The 21,818-nt window shown below is 47.4% G+C and overlaps 2 protein-coding genes across 3 annotated transcripts; both read right to left on the bottom strand.

Annotated features, from left to right (window-relative positions):
* Positions 1 to 683: 683 nt before the first annotated feature.
* Positions 684 to 8,949, bottom strand: PTGER3 (prostaglandin E receptor 3). Its single transcript, XM_027891048.1, has 2 exons — positions 8,079 to 8,949; positions 684 to 3,526 (listed from the first exon to the last, which is right to left on the bottom strand). Exons 1-2 carry the CDS (start codon positions 8,910 to 8,912, stop codon positions 3,242 to 3,244), a joined length of 1,119 nt encoding a protein of 372 aa, XP_027746849.1. The 5' UTR covers positions 8,913 to 8,949; the 3' UTR covers positions 684 to 3,241.
* A 1,204-nt stretch (positions 8,950 to 10,153) lies between these two features.
* Positions 10,154 to 20,963, bottom strand: ZRANB2 (zinc finger RANBP2-type containing 2). Of its 2 annotated transcripts, none has more exons than XM_027891049.1 (10): positions 20,863 to 20,963; positions 20,240 to 20,292; positions 20,034 to 20,142; positions 18,604 to 18,686; positions 17,145 to 17,221; positions 16,673 to 16,810; positions 16,029 to 16,201; positions 14,130 to 14,216; positions 12,356 to 12,520; positions 10,154 to 11,835 (listed from the first exon to the last, which is right to left on the bottom strand). In XM_027891049.1, the coding sequence occupies exons 1-10, from the start codon at positions 20,916 to 20,918 to the stop codon at positions 11,772 to 11,774; spliced, it is 1,005 nt and encodes a 334-aa protein (XP_027746850.1). In that variant the 5' UTR covers positions 20,919 to 20,963; the 3' UTR covers positions 10,154 to 11,771. The 2 variants fall into 2 exon arrangements, with proteins under 2 accessions (XP_027746850.1, XP_027746851.1); XM_027891050.1 differs by lacking the exon at positions 20,863 to 20,963 and adding an exon at positions 20,777 to 20,803.
* Positions 20,964 to 21,818: the final 855 nt, after the last annotated feature.

Genomic DNA, 21,818 nt, shown 5'->3' with positions numbered 1-21,818 from the left:
TCAGGGGAGATTTAGGTTGGATATTAGGAAAAGGTTCTTCCCCCAGAGTGTGGTTGGGCACTGAACAGGCTCCCCAGGGCAGTGGTCACAGCACCAAGGCTGCCAGAGCTTAAGGAATGTTTAGATGGTCCTCTGGGGCACCTTGTGTGACTCTTGGGGATGGGCCTGTGTAGGGCTGAGGGTTGGACTTGATGATCCTCATGGTCCAACTCGGCATATTCTGTGACTCTGTGATCTAACTGGGAGAAATACCCAGTGACCTTCCCCTGGCTGGACCAGCCCCAGTTCTGCTGGGCTGGGCTGGGTTTGCCCATCCCAGCGATGCTACAGAGTCACTGCTCTCCTGTGTAAATCTGCTCAAAAAGTTTGTGTTAAAGCTACAAAATGTAAAAGAAAAAAAGGAAAATAACATGAATAATGCAGTAAAAATGTGGGAATAGCCTTGGCCAGAGAGGCTGCGGGTCTGGGTTTGGGATTTGCAGGTGCAGGGTCCCGATCCCAAGTCTATCCCCAGCACTTGGGATACCTGAGCTGGGAACTGCCTTCAGCAGTATCAGCCTTCCCTGGCAGCACAGCGGGTTCCACCAGGCACTGCCTGGAAGAGTGGGCAGATAAAATCTGTTCCGGGCACACTCTATCAGCAGGTGCTGCTCCTGCAGAAACCCAGGAAACCAGGAGATTATTCAGATTTTTTATTCTGACTGATACAACACACATGGATTTGGTACACAAACAAGTGGGTTGAAGACAAACCATGACCTCCAAGTGGCTTTTCCGTGCCCTCCAGGTCCCATAACACCTTTGACAGAGGTACAACACATTGAGACCAGGTGGGAAAGGCATCGCTAGAGAAATGTGACACAAACACCTTCCCACTCCAAGCATATGGGAATAAAAGCTTCCACTTACAATCTGGCTCTTCAAATCCATTTTTGAAAGTGCATTTCTCCTGCCACATCCCATCAGGCAGCTGTGGCTGTAGAAAAGTGCTCCCACTCCTCCCCCTCTGTAAACGAATGGAAAGCAGACATTTCTTCCCATTTTGATATTTAAAGTAGCTTCTTCATATTACTGAACCCACAGATGGACACAAAGGCCTTTTTCCAAATGTATTGTGAATATTTTACTAAAAAAAGTGTAATTTTAAGTGACCTGAAGTGAAACCACCCCTGACTTTCGAAACCAGCAGCTGTAAAACTGGTGGAGGGCCCTTCTCAATGTCACATTAGAGCTGCTCTCCCAGTGCCCCATACGGGATCAGCGGTGTTCAGGAGACACAACACCTCCTGCTCTTAAAAGGAGCTGAGAAATGGGGATGGATTCCCTCATCCTTGCAGCACTTGTCCCTCTGTATCCCACACGTGATCCCAGATAATCTGTACGCTCTGGAAGCGCTGCTGCTTGGAGCCAGCCCAGCCTGATCCAGGCAGTTGAGGTCATCCCGACATACCTCCCAAGTGACCGGTTATGTTTATTTCTTTCCCAAAGCTAATGTACACAGAGGGAACAATACAGATCCTCTGCACAGAGCAGGCTTTTTACAGTCCCAAATAATTAAAACCCCAAAGGCTCTGAAGAGGCACTTCTTCAAGGAGAATTTTATCCACCACGTTCCCCAAAGCACCAACCAAGGTGCAGGTATCTGTAGTTGTTACACTCAGGAGTAGCTCAGCACAGAGCAGGGTCCTGTGGGTCAACTCATACTGAAAAAGGCATTTATTCCATTCAGTTTACGCTGGTTCTTAAATTAAAGCTAGCCCTTAGCTTTTAGCTGCACTCAGATGTCACCTGGATAAAACGAGATTTGTCTGGACAGGAATCAGACCACGTGGCAGCAGAACAAAAGTGAGTGGACGGATTCTTTTTTGAGGAGTTGCATTTCTAAACAAAGGAGGAAAAGTAAAAAAGTTTCTGTGCAAGAAATCCTCCCAGATGCAGGACTACATTTGCCTGGAAGGCCCCTGAATTCCATAGTACCTGGCACATGATATAACATATTTTATTGTATTTGCATTTAATATCATCCAAAGGCCAGGAGAGAGGAGACATTAGAGACTGTAAGCTACAAAAGGGTCAAGAAAATGAGTTAAAAATCTAGCTTATTTAAAAATAAGCATCAGATGTGACCCCAAATGGATTAGAGCTGAGTTTTTAAATAAAACCTGAAAAGTTACTTCGGGGACAGACCTGACTAATTCACACACTCCTAGTGTGCTTGTGTTAAAAAATTCCCAAAGCTGCCACAGCTCTCCAATTTATCTCTTTGGGGGAAAGAAGAAATAAACCATTTGAGGTGCTGGTTTGGCCCCTTTGAAGTACATTTCAGGAATGAAGGAGCTTTTCAGCGGCATCCCTGTTACTTACAAACCATTTGCTGCTCATTTTACTCCTGGCCATGTGCATTTCCCAATAAAGCAGCTCATATGGAAACAGTGGTTTTGGCTCTGTGAACCTTTGCCATTAATCTACTGGGAGAAGGGCATGGACTGTTTTTACAGGCTGTTTATCACCCTCTCCCATCTGCTTCCAGCAGCTTTACAGTGTGCTGTGCAAACAGCAATTCCCACTGGCCCTGGGTATTCCACAGGCTGCTAATAAAAAAAAAGTCATGGATTTCTCCCTACATCCTCCTCAGCAGATGAGCTCCCTTCAGGTTCCACATGAGTGAGTATTTATCAGGACGAATCCATGTGTCAGAAGACTCGTGTTACCTTCAGTTCTCGGAAGAGATGGATGTACCATCACTGGCATAACACAACCTGCTCAGTTCTAAGCCACTGAAATACAATCAAGTCTCCTAATTTTGTTTTCCTTTATTTCCCATGTTTTTTGCCTTTTTCCCCTTGTCCCTCCAGAAAAAAAGGAGGAAGAAGTACTCTCTGAAGTAGATAATTTCAGTATTAAAATATACACAGGAGTGTGTCCCTTCAGTAATTCCATCTGTTGAATCTGTTCTCTGACAGAAAATACATTTTTTCTACCTTAATAACAGAAAATTCCCTTCAGGCTCTGTTTTAGGCACACAAAACACCATGTTATGCAGCTCAGTTGTGAGCGGCAATAAGGACAGGCTGTCCTGCTGTGTCTGAGCAGTTTTGGCACACTGGATAAATAATTTGGCACTGAAGTCCACCAGTAACACCAATTTCAGCCATTCAGGGGATGAGAACATGGAACAGACGCCCCGATTCACAGTAAGGTTTCCAAGTACCCACTGGAACAACAGTTCCCAAGAGCTCTCTCAGGCTGTTGTCCGTCGGATCTCCTCCGACAAGGTGATTGACCTCTCCTTGCACTCGGTGTTGGAGCACTTGGACACAGCATTGGCCGCCTGGCAGAACTTCTGGAGGAGGATCTTCCTGAGTAGCAGGTACACCCAGGGGTCCAGGATCTGGTTGAGTGAGGCCAGGCGTACAGCCGTCAGGAAGAAATTGCATTCGCGGTGCAGTTCAGAGCCCGGGGCCTCCCCGGGGACGCCCTTGCAGTGCTCAAAGGTGCGGCCCCAGATCATCTTCAGCATTGTGATCTGAGGGAAGCGAGGAGGGAAAAGGGACAGACGGTGAGGGAATGTTGTCTGTGTACCACCAGATCTCATGGTGCCCAGAGAGGCTGTGGACTCTCCATCTCTGGAAGTGTTCAAGATGAGGCTGGATAGGACTGGGAGCAACCTGGTCTAGTGAAAGGTGTCACTGCCCATGGCAAGGGGTGGGATGCACTTTAGGGTCCCTCCCAACCCAAACCAGTCTCTGATTCTATGACAGGGATACTGAACACTCCACTTTTCCTGGCAGGTCCTTTTGTTGGTTGCAAGTCTTTCCTGGGTATGGCTTGGAGACCCAAACCCTGAGTGTGCTGCCTGAAACCCTGTGGATGGACAGGCAGCAGCTCTGCCCATGGTGCTGTGTCTGCTTGGAATGCTAAGGAGCTGGAAACCCCCAGCATGGCCCCGAGACACCTCCACTGCACTGTCTGGGCAGAGCTCAGCACTCCCATCCTCTGAATGAACTGGCCAGTCCTGAAAAACCCCAGAACAGCCCGGGGACAGACTCACAGGCCATCACTCACAGCCCTGTCCAACTCCTTGGCTTCAGTCTTTGGAAAGAACCAAGACACACTGAAGCAGTGGCAACACAAGGGGAGTGATCCCACCACGTCTTTCCCACAGAAAGCCTCTTGGGAGCAGTGTCAGCACAAAGGTCACATCTGGGCTGCTGCTGTCCCCACAAGCTGGGACAGCCAGAGCCAGAGTGACCAGGAACAGAGGCTACAGGGGAGGATTTTTCCATTCAGCAGGATATTCTGGGTGCCAGATCAATAACCATTTCTTGACCTTGGAAAGACTTGGATGAGCAGGGCAGCATGGACAGCAAAGGAGAACTGCTTCTCTTTCTTTAAATAGAAGCTGTTGAGGATTCCATTCACTATATTTCATTTACTTAAGAAACCATGGATAGATCCAGATCCAGGCCACATCAAGCAGCCACTTGTGCACCACATCTATACAGCCACAACCCCACCACTTCCTCAGCCACCTCCGGCTATTCAGGACACTGTCCCTATTCCTGTCACAGCATCTGCCTCCCATGCCCGCCCATCCAGCACATCACAGCTCCTGCAGCATTCCCATGCTGTAAGGAGCAGCAGTGTGATGGAAACATGCTGTGCCCACGTCACAGCCAAAGGGAACCACCCCACACTCAGCATTCCCAGGATTCACATTACTTTCTCTCAGATCAGCTCGTCCTCTGGGAACCCTGCAAGGACCCTTGTTCTGCAGACCATGTTGTCTTTTCTTTGGTTGGTGAACCCAAGGAGCTACAAAAACATCAGGCTATAAAATACATTTCCCAAGCAGACAACCACTGCTTATTTTTGGGGCTATTACATAATATTCCTTTACTGGAATATTTGTTGGACCAACAATTGCTCCTCTGGAAATTTTATTTGTTTGATATCATTAGAGGTTGTTTATTTTATCATGACCTGTATTGGTCTTCCAAATGAATTAAAAGAAGGACTGCACAAGGCAGAGGAACAACACCGGGTAGAATAAAGGCAATGGAACTATGTAATTTATGCCAATAAAAAAAATCGGCTCAAAATGCATACAGTAATATAGTTGATAATTGTATTTATTCAACTAGAGTACCTCAACTTTACTGTTACCATGACTGTGGTTTTATATGTCTTTAATTTCTGTCTGCCAGGAAGCTTAAGGAGTAGAAGTATTCTGACAGGAAATGCAGTAGAATTCCTGAGCATTTTGGCTTTAAATGACCTTGAAACAATTCTGAGAGTGAACAATTTTGTAGCCTGGAGCTCCAAGAGAGTTAAGAGAATTCCAGTTTGTGCTGCACAGGCGTTTCTGTGTAATCATGGAACAGCTTTCTCTACTTCCCCTTAAGAGTTATTTGCCTGCTGCCAATCCAGCTCAGTGGTTATACCAGAATCCCAGACTGAGTTGGGTTGGAGGCACCGCAAAGCTCCTCTTGTTCCACCCCCTACCATGGGCAGGGACACCTTTCGCTATCCCAGGTTGCCCCAAGCCCCGGCCAACCTGCCCTTGGACACTTGCAGGGATGGGGCAGTCACAGCTTCTCTGGGCAACCTGTGCCAGGGCCTCACCAACCTCACAGGGAAGGATTTCTTCCCAATATCCCATCTAACCCTGCCCTTTGGCAGTGGGAAGCTATTCCCTTGTCCTGACAGTACATGCTCCAAAATAAGCAGAAGATCAGAGTGAACTGGAAACCATTTAGGATAGAAACAAGATCTTAGAGGAGTGGGGTGTTTTTCCAGGTTCTCGATGCTGAATTCACCCAGATCGTGTGAGCGCACAGAAAAAGGAGACAATGCCTGCGCTGCCTGTCTCCTCCCTTCTGCCCAAACCAGCACAGAGCCAGAAGGGGCTCTGTGGAGCCCTTCAGAGCACAGCCACGACTGCCATAATTCTCACTCTGCAGCTAAATCACATTTGAGTTTGTTGTTTACACCAACAGATCAAGTCTAAAAATACTGTCTGTGTACAAGGGCATTGTTTTCCTAACAGCAACAGCTGTCAGAATCTGTTAGTTCTCAGCTACAAAACTTAGATGTCTCTAAAAAAAAAAAAAAACCACAGAGAACTCTGTAAATCCCTGGTTTTCTATTTCAACTCAATTTCTTACAACTGCTGAGTGATGCAGCTACATGGTAAATGATTTCTACAATCTGACTTTCACTGAAAATGCACTTGTATTCTCCATGGTCAGTTCCCCAAAAATGTGGCATCTAATTCCTAATCCTTACTCTGTGATTGTACAGAACAGTCGAAGTGTATGTATAAAAATGGAGGGTTATGTAAAAACATGGAGGCATATGTACAAACATGCTCCTGCACTCATGACTCTGGATTTTGAGAATATGAACACCTGAGAACACACTGACAAGGCAGAGAAGTTTGCAGAACTCCACAGAACAAGTTTCGCACTTCCAAGTGTTGCTTCCACGGAGGGAAGGGAACTGCTGACGAATTCCCTCGGGGTTCTGGGTTGACTTCTGCTCCTAAACCCACAGAAATGCCCTGGGAATCAAACCACCAAGAGGAATCCCTGCCTCCTCACTGATTTATCTGAGAACTCTGGTTATGAAGGAGGAGAAGGAGTTCCCTCATCTCAGACCTTCTCTTGACACTGCAAGGCTGGTTAAACCCTCAGGAGCAACAGCTCCGTGCCCCAGGCTGGCTGAGGGAGCAGGATGGGTCCCACTGCCTCAGAGGGCAGGGCAGGACCTGTCCCAATAGCAAGAGCTGAGGGAGAAACAGGCCTCTTCCATCAGGGCAACACTTCTGGAAAATGAAGAAATCCCAGTGTCTCTCTTGGGACGAAACACCAGCAGGATGGACCCCAGGGAGGTCAGGGTGTGCAAGACTGCAGACAACCACCTCATGGACACAGAGCCAGAGACAGGCTCCTGCCTTCACTGACCAAATGTGCCATTCCATAGGGTTTGAGGAGCAGAACATCGTCCTCTGCTTCCAAGTTCTCACTAACCTTCAGGATGGTTTCATGTTTTACTTCCGTCACTGTTAATGATCTCTAGAAAGTTAACTTAAACTCCTGACTAATTTTGGGGCGGTGTTATTTTGAGGATTTGATGGAATTTTAATTAATTTACAAGGATAAAATTACTAAACTGAATTGTTTTCTCTTGTCACCTCATCGCCACCGGCCGTCAGCTTTGTCAGCCATTCCTCTTGTCAGAGCCCTGCTCACGAGGGCTCAAGGACAAGAAGGAAGAAAAATCCTTCTCCAGCCATAAAGAACCTTTCACGTAACCTCAGCGATTCCACAGCCAGTTTCATCCTGGTCCGGCTCAGAGATACCAAGTACAAACTTTCTATTCTCTGACAGCAGAGTAAACCAGCCTTTGGGGATGGGGTTCTGGACCCCCGGGTGTGCCCTTGTTCTGCATGGCAGAGAAACGTGGATTCTGCCTCCTCCCCTCCTACATTATCAGCAGGGGTTCATAAGTAAGGAATAACAAAGTAGTGGAAAGAAATGCAAAGGTCCTTAAAAAACAGAGATGAAAAGCCAAGGAGGCTGCTGTAAATCAGGCACAGGGAACAGATGGCTGCAAGCCCAAAAGTGCTTGCAGAGCTGGGGGCACATTTTCTTATAAAACGCTAAGTTTTGCTACAAGGTGGAAGGAAATAAAAAATCCTACATGACAGCCAACTGCAGTATCCTGCTCCTAGGCCCACTCCTCACGTCCTGCTTGCCTCCTTTGTACAAGACCCTCGTTTTCCTTCTTTTGACTCTAGTTCCTTCACTTTTTTTTTTCCAAACAGGCTGCATTTTTGCTGTCCTCTTGGACCTCTCCCAGCTTCTCTCCTACTAGATTCCCACCACGATACCCCCTGGGCTCCGTCCCTGTCCCTGCTTTCCTTCCAAGAGGCTGTTCATGGACACAGTGTCCACAAGGAACAGGAATTCAAAGTGCCTCCCACCCTGCCCAAGCTGGCGGCCATGCATTGTCCTTCCCAAAGGAAGGAGGGAGGAGGACTGGGGTCACCACACGGCAGTGGCACAGGGACCTACCAGCAGCGGTGACCAGCAGGCCGAGAGGACACACATGATGCCAAGGAGCTGGATCAGCGTCTCCATGGTGATCCGTCCCCACTGCTTGCTGGAGTGCGCCTCGGTGGCCTTGGTGCGGCAGCGGGACACCAGTGCCTCGATGGTGGCCAGGTTACAGGCCACGGTCACCACGAGGGACAGCAGCCCCAGCACGGCGAAGGTGGCGGCGAAGACGGTGCTGCCACCGGGGCGGCCATCGCCGGTGCTGATGAAGCACCATGTGCCGGGCCACTGCAGCGTGTACTGTCCGAGCCCGGCCACGGGCAGCAGGGCAAAAGCAACCACAGCAGCCCAGATGGCGAGCAGGCCGCCCTTGGTGAGCCGCGGGTTCATGTGGCTGGCGTACCAGTGCGGCGCCCGGATGGCCAGTGCCCGCTCCACGGCCATGGCGCTGGCGATGAGCAGCGGGCAGAGCCCGAACACCGTCATGCTGAAGCCGAAGAAGACGCAGAGGTGCCCCGAGGGGTCCACGGCCTCCCAGGTGCGGTTGGCCAGGTAGACGGAGATGACGATGGGGCTGGTGAGCAGCTGGCCCAGCATGTCGGTAAGAGCCAGGGAGCCGATGCACAGCAGGAACGATCTCTTCCTGCGGCTGCCCTTGGCGCGGTAGCTGCGGGACACGAGCAGCATGGCCAGGGCATTGCCCACCATGCCCGTGATCATCATAGTCAGCGGGATGGCCACGGACACGGTGCCGCAGCCCTCAGCCGCCCGCCCCATCCCGCTGCCTCGCTGCCCCACGGCGCCAGGCTCGGTGGCGTTGGGAACGGGCTCGCACTGCTGCCAGGGGCTCATCCCGGCGCCGACGAGCCGAAGCACCGGGCATAGAGCCGGGCAGGGAGCCGGGAGCCGGGGAGAAAAGCGGGCGGACACGTTATAAGGGGAGGCGGCTCGACCCGCCCTAAGGCGGCTCCGCTCGGTCCCGCCCCGCCCCTCCGAGCGAGCCGTCTCAGCCCCGGGCGGGAGCGAGTCACACCACAAACCGCAAACTGAGGGGCTGGAGCGCGTCCAGAGAAGGGAACAGAGCTAGGGAATGGTCTGGAGCACCAGGAGCTGCTGAGGAAGCTGGAAAGGCTCAGCCTGGAGAGAAGGAGGCTCAGGGGGGACCTTCTCTCTTCTCTGCAACTCCCTGACAGGAGAGTGGAGCCAGGTGAGGGTCGGGCTCTGCTTCCAGGGAACAAGGGAGAGGACAAGAGGAAACGGCCTCGAGCTGTGCCAGGGGAGATTCAGGTTGGATATTGGGAAAGCCGAAGCAAGACGCTTACAGAGAATGGGACTTCCATCCCCTCCCCTGACAGCCCACAGAGTTCAGGCAATGCCAGAGTCCATCAATCAGTGCTTGGATTTTCAAAATTTACTTTTTAAGAAGGCTTTTCTGATACCTGAATGAAAGACACCAGGTATCCAAGAATCCCAGACTGGTTAGGATTGGGAAGGACCTTAACACACAGCCAGTTCTGCTCCCTGCCATGGGCAGGGACACCTTCCACTAGGCCAGGTTGCTCCAAGCCCCATCCAACTTGGCCTTGAACACTTTCAGGGATGGGGCAGCAGTGACTTGGAGGATTCTTACAAGTGAGGGACGGACTGAACCTTATTCTGGCATTTCATCCATTTAGGCTGGATATCAGGAAAAGGTTCTTCCCCCAAAGGGTGGTCAGACACTGAACAGGTTCCCCAGGGCAGTGGTCACAGCACCAAGGCTACCAGAGCTCAAGGAGTGTTCAGACAATGCTCTCAGGGACAGGGTAGGATTGCTAGGGTGTCTGAAGCAGGGCCAGAAGTTGGACTGGATGATCCTTGTGGGTCCCTCCCAACTCAAGATATTCCATGTTTCTATGGAAACACCTTGGAGCTTTGTAAAAGCTCAGTTTGAACATGCCGCTGTTGAAATCCAAAGATATTTTCAGTAAAGAACTGAACCGATCTGAAAACATGTGATCTATTGGCCAGCTAAGTGGGACTCCAGCCATGGAGTCTCTCCCAGTGCAGGTAACAAGCAGTGTGTGTGTGTCCCCAAGACAAAGCACTCGCTGCACACTTGACTCACAGGTTTTATTTACACTTGTCTACAGCATCATTTTGCCTTACACATTCTCTAAGCCAAGTGAACCAATTGTTCTCCTTTGCCTGTGGCCTATGAGTTGCTAACTTTAAAACCCCTCATCTGTTAAGTACAGCAACAATTGGAATACAAAGCACAAGAAAACCCCAATGCTAACAACAGAGCGTCTACTTGATCTGGGTTGTACACTTTAGTAGTTGGACGTTGAAGTCAGAGGCACAGTTACAGACTAATCTGCTCTTGTGCAACCTACACACATTTAGCATCAAAATTAGAGAGGAAAGAAAGCATTAAAGAAACTGCATTTTTTTCTGCAAAAAGATTATCAAAATACTTCTACACAAAAAACATTTCGCTTCTAGACCAGTCCAAAAGACATGTCTAAAAAAAAAAAAAAACAAAAAGGAAAAAAAGCAGAATGGAGTTTTTAAATGTTGCTCCGTTTGTTTCTGTGGAGTTTACTGAAAAAAGCAGCAAACCTGGGTTTGAAAGTTTTACTACTGAAATAAATGCAAATATATTGCTCTTTGTTTGCTTAATAAGAATTTTCCTCACCATACTTACCTTGTGATGGCACTGAAGACTTAAATCTTTCTTAACCAAACGGAGCTCAAGAGAGACCAAGTTCTATACTAAAATGGATTCCACAAAGCATTTTAAGCCATAAATTATGTTGCAGGAAAAAAGAATGATTGATGAAGAACATATTTAAGATGCCAGAACTTTTACACAGTTTATTCACTCTCATTTTTTGAAAGAAAAATAAAATTGAGATACCTTGAAAATTTTAGTCAGCCCCAAAGGAATTTTACAGGTGGCCTGCGGAAGTTTCCCTTGATTCCAAGGAGCTAGTTCCAAACTCCTCCATGGCAGGAGCAGATCCAAATGATCCATTTGTAAAAGGATCATGGAGTCCAGGGTCAGGAAACCACCACAGCCAACAGGCCCTTTGCTGGCTGCAGCAAAAAACATCTATCTCCAACATCCTCGCTTCCCAGGAATGAAGGCTAATTCCCTCTATGGAATCATGATGGACTGGGGGGTCTAAGAGCTGCTTTCCACTGAGCATTGCTAGAGAGGGGTGTCCATCTACACTGGTACTTCAACATGGAACAAGAACAAATCTTAGCCCTAAGCCCTCATACTGACCCCAGGTGACTCCAGCCCTACCCTGTGCTGTGGTCCCATGGGAGCTCCATCACGTGCTCTGGAGGCGGCTGCACAAAGCTCAGGGTGTCCTCCTCCCACGGCTTTAGTCCAGGAGCAGAGTGGGACCAGGACATTCCCAACCTGCTCCTACATCTGAGGGAGCCAGAAATGGAGGAACTGATCTTTAAAAATAATAACCACCCCCCACTCACACCACAGAACCTCCCGCCTCCGCCAGGGAAGTTTATGGCTTAAAATGCTACCTCACGTTTTGGGTCATGGATGAACAAAGCTGCAGTTTGCCAGAAAGCAAGGACAGACATGCACCTCTACTAGCAGATTTAGCACTTCTGACCAAGTAAGACACCAACTTCTTAAAAATGTCTCATGCACTGACTGGAATTTTGGTGGGTTTTTTTGTAAATGTGAGCTTTAATACATTATTTCTTTTTAGAACTTGTACGGGAACCAGAATGGGAGGATCCGGAGGATGATCTGCGGCGTCTGCAAGATACAAATGGAGAAAGCATGCAAAGAAATAAGTGGAAATGAATTTTGGCATCTACTCTGAGCAGTCTGTATCCTACAATAGCTGGAAGCCAAGTATATCTGATAGGGGCCTTATCAAGTAACTTTAAGCCACTAATTTAATACTAGAAGTCTAAGTTTAATACTGAGAGTAGAATACAATTTCTAAATGCAGTATTTACTTATGAAAATAATTCAATAATATACACAGTAACACTTTCACACACTGAAAGAAGGGTGAGCCAAGTCTTTCTATGGAACATGCTCCTACCAGGAGGAATTTCTTTGGAGGGGGGGAAAGATAATTAAAAAAAACCAAAACAATTACAGAGGGTTTAACAGGAAGTAAAGAGTAGGGAAGTGAGAAAACTACTTTTACTATCAGAATAACTGATCAGATTCAATTCCTTCCCAGTGAATCTCAGTCCTTCAGAATAAATAAAATAAAAAATCACACATTTCAATACACCCATTCTTATTCTACATAAACCCAAACCTTTCGGGTGACCGTGATCTCGATCGTCTTTTTTTGCGATCACCAGATGAAGAGGATCTAGAGCGGCTTCTCTTCTTGCCTCTCTCGGGGGAGGATGAGGAGCGAGAGCTTGAGTAAGATCTTTTCCTTGGGGTGGAAGACCCCCTGTAGGACCTGGAGCTGGATCTTTATTGATTAAGAAATAAATCAGATTTAATTCTGGTATCACAGGGAAAGCACAAAGAAAGAACAGACAGAGACAGTTTTCATGAACATTCACTACTCTACATCAGTGCTCTGTAAAGCAAATGGGTGGGGCTTCCATACTTACTCCTGAGTTCTGCCAATAAAAATTCTTCTGCCAGGTAGTTTTCTGAATAAATTTTGCTAAAGAGTGTTTCTTGATAAATAGGCCATCAATGGTTTGGAAAGCTTTTCTCAGCATTCATCAAAATGACCCATTTTGACAAAAAAGCATTGGGAGGCTGGGCCAGGAAATTGCCTCTGTGAGGACCTTCCCCAGCAGTTAAATTCACAAAGCAAAAAAACCAAAAACCCAGACATCTAAAGCTCATTTAGTCCTGTTTCATTTCATATCTTAATGGATATTTCACACTGGAGATTTGACTAAAACAGTAAAAAAATCAGAAAGTATATTTACAAATCTCAGAATAAATCTGTGTAGAGATTGAAATATTCCTCCACCAAAATAATGTAAAAAGCCTTTTAGAATATAGTCAAAATATTTAAAAAAATCTCTCAGAATACAGTAATTTTGACATAAAAAAAATTAAAATGAACCATCTTCACTTACTGCACTCAAAAATCACTTTGGCTTTAAAAAAAAAAAAAAACAAGAAAAAAACCAGTTGTGGAAAAAAGAAGAGCTAATGAGTCCAAAACTGTCATTTCAAAATGACACAAAATGCCTAAAATGCCAAGCTGATGTGCTGGGGACACGCTATAAATGGCCATGTGGCACCTCAAACAATCCAGTTCAGCTGGGGAGCCCCTTCAGCCTCTAGCGGGGGCACAAGGACCCTCTTCCTCTTCCCGTAAGAATGGATTCCATCCTGTGCTGACCCTCACGATCCACAGCACGCTCCTGCCACCAAAGGGTGGAGGCACCATTTGTGATCCTTCTTCCCAACTCAAGCTTCCTTATTTATAGAGTTTTAGGATTCTCTGCATGCATGGAAAAGGGACAGCTCGTCATCCATCACACAGGGAATGTTCTGCCAATGTGCAAGGACACCTCCAGTGTGCTGTCGTTACTCTGCCCTGCACAGCTCAGTGACAGCTCTACAGAACTCAGCTCTAATCTGCTCTCAGGTCTTCACAGCATTTGCCATCAACCCTTTTACACATCCCCCAAGTTTATAAGGATAACAGCTGCAGTGCCTCGTGGAAGGTATGGAATCAGAACTAAACAACACCACAAGTACATCGCAATTTCTAACTGTCTTCCACACCAAGCAGCCAAAGTGGAAACAATAAAAGCACCCAAAATGCCTGGAGCAGGACCAGAGACTCAAATCCTTCTTCCTCCACACTGCAGATCTGTGGCGTCCGCTCGGCTGGCTTAGGCTAGACTTAACCTCTTCCACCAAAACCTCGCCTTCTCCACAAACACATCTGTGGTGGCAACAGCCTCGTGCAGAGACCCCAGGGATTCTGACTTCCAAGATAAAAACAAGTTAATGCTTCTCTGGCCAGCACAACTTTATGATGAACTCAGCAAGGGTGGTCCTTCTGCCCTTTCCTCTCTGCAAGGACAGAGTGGTACCTCATTCACCTGGATTTTGACCCACGAGATCTAGACTGTTCTCTGGAACTGGAACGAGATCTTGATCTGGAACTGGAAGAACTCCTTGAATGGGACCTGCAACAACATGGAAGATTTTTTTCCAGTGTCTGACTTGCATTTAGCAGAGTAACTGCTCTGTGAGCAGAGATATGATGCAGCAACACAGTTTGAGTCACTAAGGTGACAATTTCCTCCAGCCCCCCCATATCACCACAGCACATTTTAAACCAGACACCTCAACATAATAAGATGACGCATTAAATATTTATAAAGTCAGCTTTAGATTGTGTTTCCTAAAACAAAGCACAACAATTAAACAGGATCCCAGTTACTTGGAAAGAAGAAATAACTGCTTATGTATTCATTATTTCATGAAGTCAATGCCTTAAATTGTGCCTTAATTGGAAAACCATCAGTTTCTTCTTCAAAAGCAGAGCAGATAAGAGCATTAGGAAAGGCCAGCTCAATTTTTCCCCCCATCAGCTCTGACATTTTGTAATCAGCTTCTAATTTGCATAAAGATTTTCCCCTGCATTAAAAACGAAGTAGTTAGTTAATCTGGGGCTAAAACACAGCCAGATCTAACACGACTTGTAACTGACCAAAACTACGTTCCAGTCTTTCACTGATGGATTTTTGTTAAAGCACAAACCACAAGAGATATGCAACAATGGCAGAGGACTCACAGCAATCGTTGTAAAAGGAGGCTTTGCAATTAAATTCTAATAGTATTTTCAGGAAAAACATATTCTACTTGCTGTTAATCTCTCAGTTTATACTGTTACCATGACTTTCTCACTTTACTGGGCAGGACACCAGCAGTGTGAACACATGCTAACTAGAAAATACATTAAAACCCTTTTAAAACCACCAAGAAGTATCCACACATGGCCACTGATATTTCCATTATCTGCAGCCAAAAGCAAAATATTCAACAGGAAGTTGTAATCTTAGAACAAGCTACTTTTTACTTCACATTTGCAGTGAGAGCAGAGCAGAGCAGTTAAAAAACTGGGAAGATTAGAAGAAACTTGAACTTAATATATATGAATTTTATGTATAACTCTCTGAGCTAGTACATGTCTTAGGTCTTAAAACTATCAGATTCTCCTTGTATTAGTTACAGGGCAGTTCAAAAGTACACCATGATTTCCATCATAAGTTTACAGAGAACTGATTGAACTGTTCATTTATTACTGAATTGAAAGAGTAATGACAGAACTTAAGTCTGCTTCAAGCAGACCTTTGTGTGATTCCACATAAACCTTCAGTGTTATCAGAGAATCCCAGATTGGTTTGGGTTGGGACAGAACTCAGAGCTCATCCCATCCCACTCCCTGCCATAGGCAGGGACATCTTCCTTTAAACCAGGGTGCTCAACGCGCTGTCCAACCGGGCCTGGAACAATTCCAGGATTGGGAGGTTCTGACAACATTGCCACTGTACTTTAAGCTTTGTCACTTGCCACCAAACTAAGTTCAAGTTTCTTGTCTTTATTCCCAGGAATTCTGTCCTTTCACTGAATCTGCCTGGACTGCACCGTCACTGCCTCTTCTGCCACCTCCTCCCACTCCAGCAGTGCCACCCTCTGTTCAACAAATGAACCACACATGGCCAACAAGCCTGAAAAACCTGAAAATAAGTTCTATTTTTAAATTGATTTGGAGGATTTCATCAAACATCAACTTAAATTCACTAAAACAAGCGCCAAGACCCACAAAGCCTCCCACAGGGCAGAGAGAGCATCATCCCCCCCTCTGTAAATCCCGTACACAGAATCATTCACATCATTAACTACAACTGTAAGGCAATCAAGAAAAACAAGTAAAGAAGGAAGTTAGATACTGACATTTTGCCTGGCGTTACCCTGGACTTGTACCCGTTTACCTGGACCTGGACCTTGAGCTCGAGTGAGAGGATGAGCGCGAGGAGGAGCGGGAGTGGGACGAGCGGGACTTGGAGCGGCTGCGCCGGGCAGGCTTCTTCTTCTTGGTGCTGTCCTCCTCCTCACTGGCATCCAGGTTGTACTTGGAGAGGTCAGCATCGTCCTCATCCTCATCCTGGGAAAGGCACAGACAAGAAACACCTCAGGAATTGCTTTATTTTTTCTTCACTTAGTGGTTTGTACTTATTCTGTGGTTTATTCGTGTTTTTTCCAACCTTTGGAAATCAAATTGAATTTAATAAGATCGTCAAATCATAAGGAGTGACTGAAAATTTGTGTTTCAAAGTAATAAAAACCCTGCAAAACCCTCACATAAAATCCCATTTCTTGTTATTTAATGAAGTTAATGAAAAAACCTTTTTACCACTTTAGGTGAGCGCCTGGAAGAATTTTCAGACTCAAAATTCTTAACCAAAGGTTTATATATATACTTTTATTTGTGTATCTATATTTTTGTGCATATTTTATATGTATATATTCCTATTTTATATTTATACACGCTCTAAACGCAGCTAAAAATACAGACCAGAACTTCCCCTCTATAATAATGATTAAAAAGTAATTAACTTAAAAACAACCATCCTACCTCATCCAATTTATATTTGGAGAGATCTTCATCCTCATCCTCCTCATCCTCCCCTTCAGATTCCTTATCTTCCACTTCCTTCAGGATGGACGCAGGACCCACTGGTTTCCCTCGGTACTTTTTCTTTTTGCGTCCAAACTACAACATTTTAATGCCATCAGGATGTGATTTAATAAAAACATAATCACCAACTGCATTTTATGATAAAACTTCGATCAGAAAAAAATATGCATCAATTTAAAATAAGATCTTGATCAAAGGGAAAGGGGAGGATCATGAAACATCAATTAGCAACAAGAAACTATTTAGAAAGAGAGAGAGACGCTTGTCTTGGGGACAATTAGAATCCACAGAGAAGACAAATGGAAATCTGAACATTTTATATATTAATTTTATGGAATATCCTTAGAAAACACTGCTGAACATCTGGCACAACGTGTCTCTCCAGAGTAATCCCTGCACCTTCTCTTACCTCATCATACTCCCCATCGGATTCTTCCCGTTCTATATATTCCACATTCTCCCGTTCATTAAATCCTCCTCCGTAGCCTTTAAAAAGGGATAAAACAGGACAATCTCTTGAGCTGCACCAAATTCAGCTGCATCAAACCCATAAACTTCCACAGAGGCCCTGGAAGCCTTCATGGAATTATAAATATGCCACAAGGACGTAATAGGATCTCAGGAGGAACATGAATTGTTCCCACACACGTTTATTAAATACAGTTCCTCGGAAACCTAATTGACAAAATGGGTTAAGACACACAACCAGCACAGCAGTAAAAACGTTTAAAAGAATGGAAAAAGAATAAAAACTATTTCAGGATTACAGCTGTAATGAGCAACCAGCTTCCCAAAGGGCTCTGCAGTGTCTCCAAGGGCTGGGAATAAAGGGCACCATCCTCAAAAACCAAAATCCCACCTCAAAGCAGCCAACTTGGGAAAGCAGTGAGGAGAACACAAGGGGGGGTGGGGTGTGTGTACATATACATATATGTATATGTATACATATGTATATGTATATATATGTATATGTAGCTGCTCAGATTTGTACAGCTGCCAAAATTTGCCTTAAGAATATTTCTATTCCTTTCCTGTTCCTTTTCACAATGGAGTGGAAAATTCCAAGGGCTCATTGTCATTTCAGATGACTTTGTAATTTACTGCTGGAGTGTGTAACGTGCTGGGTGTCCTGCACGTGTCTGCAAATGTCCTCTGCAGGAGAGAACTCCAAAAATTCATTAAATACTAAGTATCAGGGAATCTCAGACTAGTTTGGGCTGAGAGGGACCAAAGCCCTTCTCATTCCTTCCCCCTGCCCTGGGCAGGAACAACTTCCACTGGAAATATTTTATCAACTTAATTAAGTATTAAACACTTCAATAAATTATTTAATAAATGCTTTAATAAATTGCACATCACAATAATTATATGAAATACAATTAAATTATATTTTTTAATATTTACCCTTTTAACAAAAATAAATAAGAATATTAAAACATTGTTTTTCCTTTTGAATAATAAGCTCTGTGCTCTTCTCCAGGCTTCTATTTTTTTCTATGTCTTTGTATTCCACTCTGTGCATTGAATCCCCTGCCTGATTCCACATGCAGAAGGAACAGCATCAGAGAGCTGTAAGGAGATCCAGCTCCAGTTACCTCTGGGTTCATGTTCGTGCAGGAGGAGCTGTAACTGAGTCCTGGTGTGACCAGCCCTCCTGGGGAGATAACAGCCTTATCTGCAGAGCCTCAGACCTGCCCTGGGACAGCCCAGCCCTCTGCACATGGACACCACACACACCTCAGGCCTTTGGGACTGGAATAAAACTTATCACGGCAAAGAACCTAGCTGTGAAATTACTTAATTTCTGTTCTGATTTACAAAGCTATTTTCTGACAGCAATTTCAGGATTTAAGCCACACAGATCTCACCTGTCCTCTCCTCTAGCTTGGCGTACTTTGGGGTGTTACACATGTTACACTCTGATCTCCTGGCCCAGTTCACGTTGCCACACCTTCAGGGGAAAAAGCACAAAAACAGGAGTAAGAAACATTTTGTTTCAGATTGGAAATAAAAAGGTGAAATGATGAGACACTTTGGAAGGTGACAAACCAGGGGAAAGATGTGCAATCACCAGGCAGGAGGGCAACCACATGAACAGAGGCAAGACTACACAAAAAGCATTAATATTTCTCAGTATTTCTTAACTAATGCATTCACACTTCAGATAAGTTAACAGAAATGCTACCATAGGAATAACAGTCATGGAATGACAGAATAGTTCAGGTTGGAAAAGCCCTCCAAGGCCATTGAGTCCAACCATTCCCCAGCACTGCCAAGGCCACCACTGACCTACATCTCCAAGTGCCACATCTACACGGCTTTTAAATCTCTTCAGGGATGGGGACTCCAACACTGCCCTGGGCAGCTGTGCCAGGGCTGGACAGCCCTTCCCAGGAAGAAAGTTTCCTGATATCCAACCTGAACCTCCCCTGGCACAGCTTGAAGCCATTTCTTCTTCTCCAGTCCCTTGCTCCCTGGCAGCAGAGCCCGACCCTCAATGGTTCCTGTCAGGAGTTGCAGAGAACGAGAAGGTCCCACCGAGCCTCCTTTTTTCTGAGACCCCCCAGCTCCCTCAGCTGCTCCTGGTGCTCCAGACCCTTCCTGGTCATGGCCCCAGTGCATAGCTGCAGTTCTCTGCTTCCACCTCTGCATTTCCCTCTTACAGCACCCAGAAAGCACCTTTCAAATAACCATAATGTTTGACTATCATTCTTTAACACAGACCTTAATTGTTTTTAATTGATGACTGGGAGAAACATCCAGGACTTTACCTGTGTGATAAACTCTGCTCAACAGATATTTAGGGAAATTCAGGGAATCAGAGACTGGGCTGGGTTGGAGGGTACATTAAAGCTCATCCAGACCCAACCCCTGCCATGGGCAGTGACACCTTCCACTATCTCAGTTTGCTCCAAGCCCTGTCCATCCCTGGAAGTGTCCAGGGATGGGGAAGCAACAGTTTCTCTAGTGTACCAGGGTCTGTACCTTCCCTGTACCAGGGCCTCCCCACCCTCATGGGGAAGGCAGCATCTTGCCCTGCAATGGGGGTGTTACTCCGATCCCCACGTTCCCTCCAAACCTGGAAAGTGCCTCAGCTTACAAAAGACAAACTTGCCGTGTTACCTGTGCAGTCCTGACATTTAAACCCTTTTGTTCCCACATTACTGCAGTGCTGCACAGCCAGCAAGAGGCACCTCTACAGCTCCCCCCTGCTGCAGGTCTGCTCTCCGGTGTCAGCAGCACCAGGACCCGCAGCCCCCCGAGGGTGTCTGGGGGTGTGTTTCGGCCTGGGCCGTACGTTTTGCACTGCCAGTCGTTGGCGCTGAACAGCCCCCGGCTCTTCTCCGCCAGCGTCTTCCCAATCTCCGTCCCCCCCGCCTTCATCATCTTCGCCTCCGTCGTCTTCTCTGGGGAGGGAAGGGAACAAAGGGTTAAAGGGGCAGGTGTAGCGCTGTTTTGGGGGGCAGCAGTGCAGGGGGAGAAGGGGTCTGTCCCGGCACTCACCTCTCCCGCATCTGTTACAGCTGGTCCTCCTGGCGAAGTTCACGTTCCCACACCTGGGACGGGACAGACCACGAGGGAGAGGATTAACAACGCTGGGAACGGCACACGGGGAGCTCGGACCCCTGGGATCGAACCCGAATGTGGTCCAACTTAACCCACTTTGTCCCGAGCCCAACGCGACATTGCTCAGTCCGTACCGGGCCGGGGCTGGGACACCCCCGAGCCGACGGCTCCCCCTGCCCTGATCCCGTTCCTTGCCCTGTTCCCGGTCTCGTTCCCGTCCTCTGCCCCATTCCCGGTGGGTCAGACCCGGTGGGTCCCGTTTCCGTCCCGGTTACCGGTCCTGTTCCCGTTCCCCGTCCCCCTCGCTTCTTGTCGGTACAGAACCAGTCCTCATTACCGTCTCCCATCCCCCGTTCCCATTCTCATTCACATTCCCGTTCCCTCACTTTTTGTCGGGACAGATCCGGTCCCCGTTCCCATTCCCCGTTCCCATTCCTCATTCCCCGTTCCCATTCCCCGTTCCCGTTCCATCACTTCTTGTCGGGACAGATCTAGTCCCCATTCCCGTTCCCATTCCCCGTTCCCGTTCCCATTCCCCGTTCCCGTTCCCTCTCCCTCACTTCTTGTCAGGACAGATCCAGTCCCCGTCGCTCACGCGGAAGTTTTTCGCCGCCATCTCGGGCCGAGCGGGGCCGGGCCGAGCGAAGGACCCGGGCCCTGCGCCGCCGGGCTGCCCTCGCCGCGCCTGCACCCGCGCCGCGCCCACACCGTGCGCGTTTTCGTCAGGCAGCGCCGCGGATGCCTCGGCCCGGGGAGGAGGGCGGTGGGAGCGCGAGCGCCCCCTGGCGGAGGGAGAAAGGGAGAGGAGCAAAGGGAGAGTTGGGAGCAGGGATCGGGGACGCCGGGAAGGGCTCCCACTGCCAGGGGACAGGATTAGATGGGATACCGGGGAGAAGAGGGTGGTGAGGCCCTGGCACAGGTTGCCCAGAGAAGCTGTGGCTGCTCCATCTCTGGAAGTGTTCAAGGGCAGGTTGGACGGGGATTGCAGCAACCTGGGATAGTGGGGGGTGTCCCTGCCCGTGGCAAGGGTGGGACTGGATGGGCTTTGAGGTCCCAACCCAACCGAAACCATTCCAGGATTCCAAGGAGAGCAAGGAAGGTGGGGAAGGGCCCTGAGGGGAAGCCGTGAGAGGAGCCGCTGAAGGTACTTGGGCTGCTCAGCTGGAGAAGAGGAGATTGAGGGGAGACCTCATTGCAGTTACAACTTCCTGGGGAGGGGAGAGGAGGGGCAGGCACTGATCTCTGCTCTGTGGGGACCAGGGACAGGACCCCAGGGAATGGCTTGAAGTTGTGTCAGGGCAGGGTTAGGTTGGATTTTAGAAAAAGGTTCTTCCCCCAGAGAACACATGAGGTTGGGGCTGATTTCCCTCTGTGGTGGCCCTAGTGAAATCCCCGTGGGAACAGACAGAGCATTCCAAATATCACAGAATCATGGAACATCCTGAGATGAAAGGGACCCACAAGGATCACTGAGTCCAACCCTCAGCCCTGCACAGGACCATCCCCAAGAGTCACA

This window comes from Empidonax traillii, unplaced genomic scaffold (assembly GCF_003031625.1).
Source record: "Empidonax traillii isolate 1590-97213 ecotype Southwest subspecies unplaced genomic scaffold, ASM303162v1 scaffold309:size1915965, whole genome shotgun sequence".
NCBI classification, from domain to species: Eukaryota; Metazoa; Chordata; class Aves; order Passeriformes; family Tyrannidae; genus Empidonax; species Empidonax traillii.
Note: the sequence above shows the minus strand (reverse complement) of the source record. Positions and strands in the feature narration are given on the sequence as shown.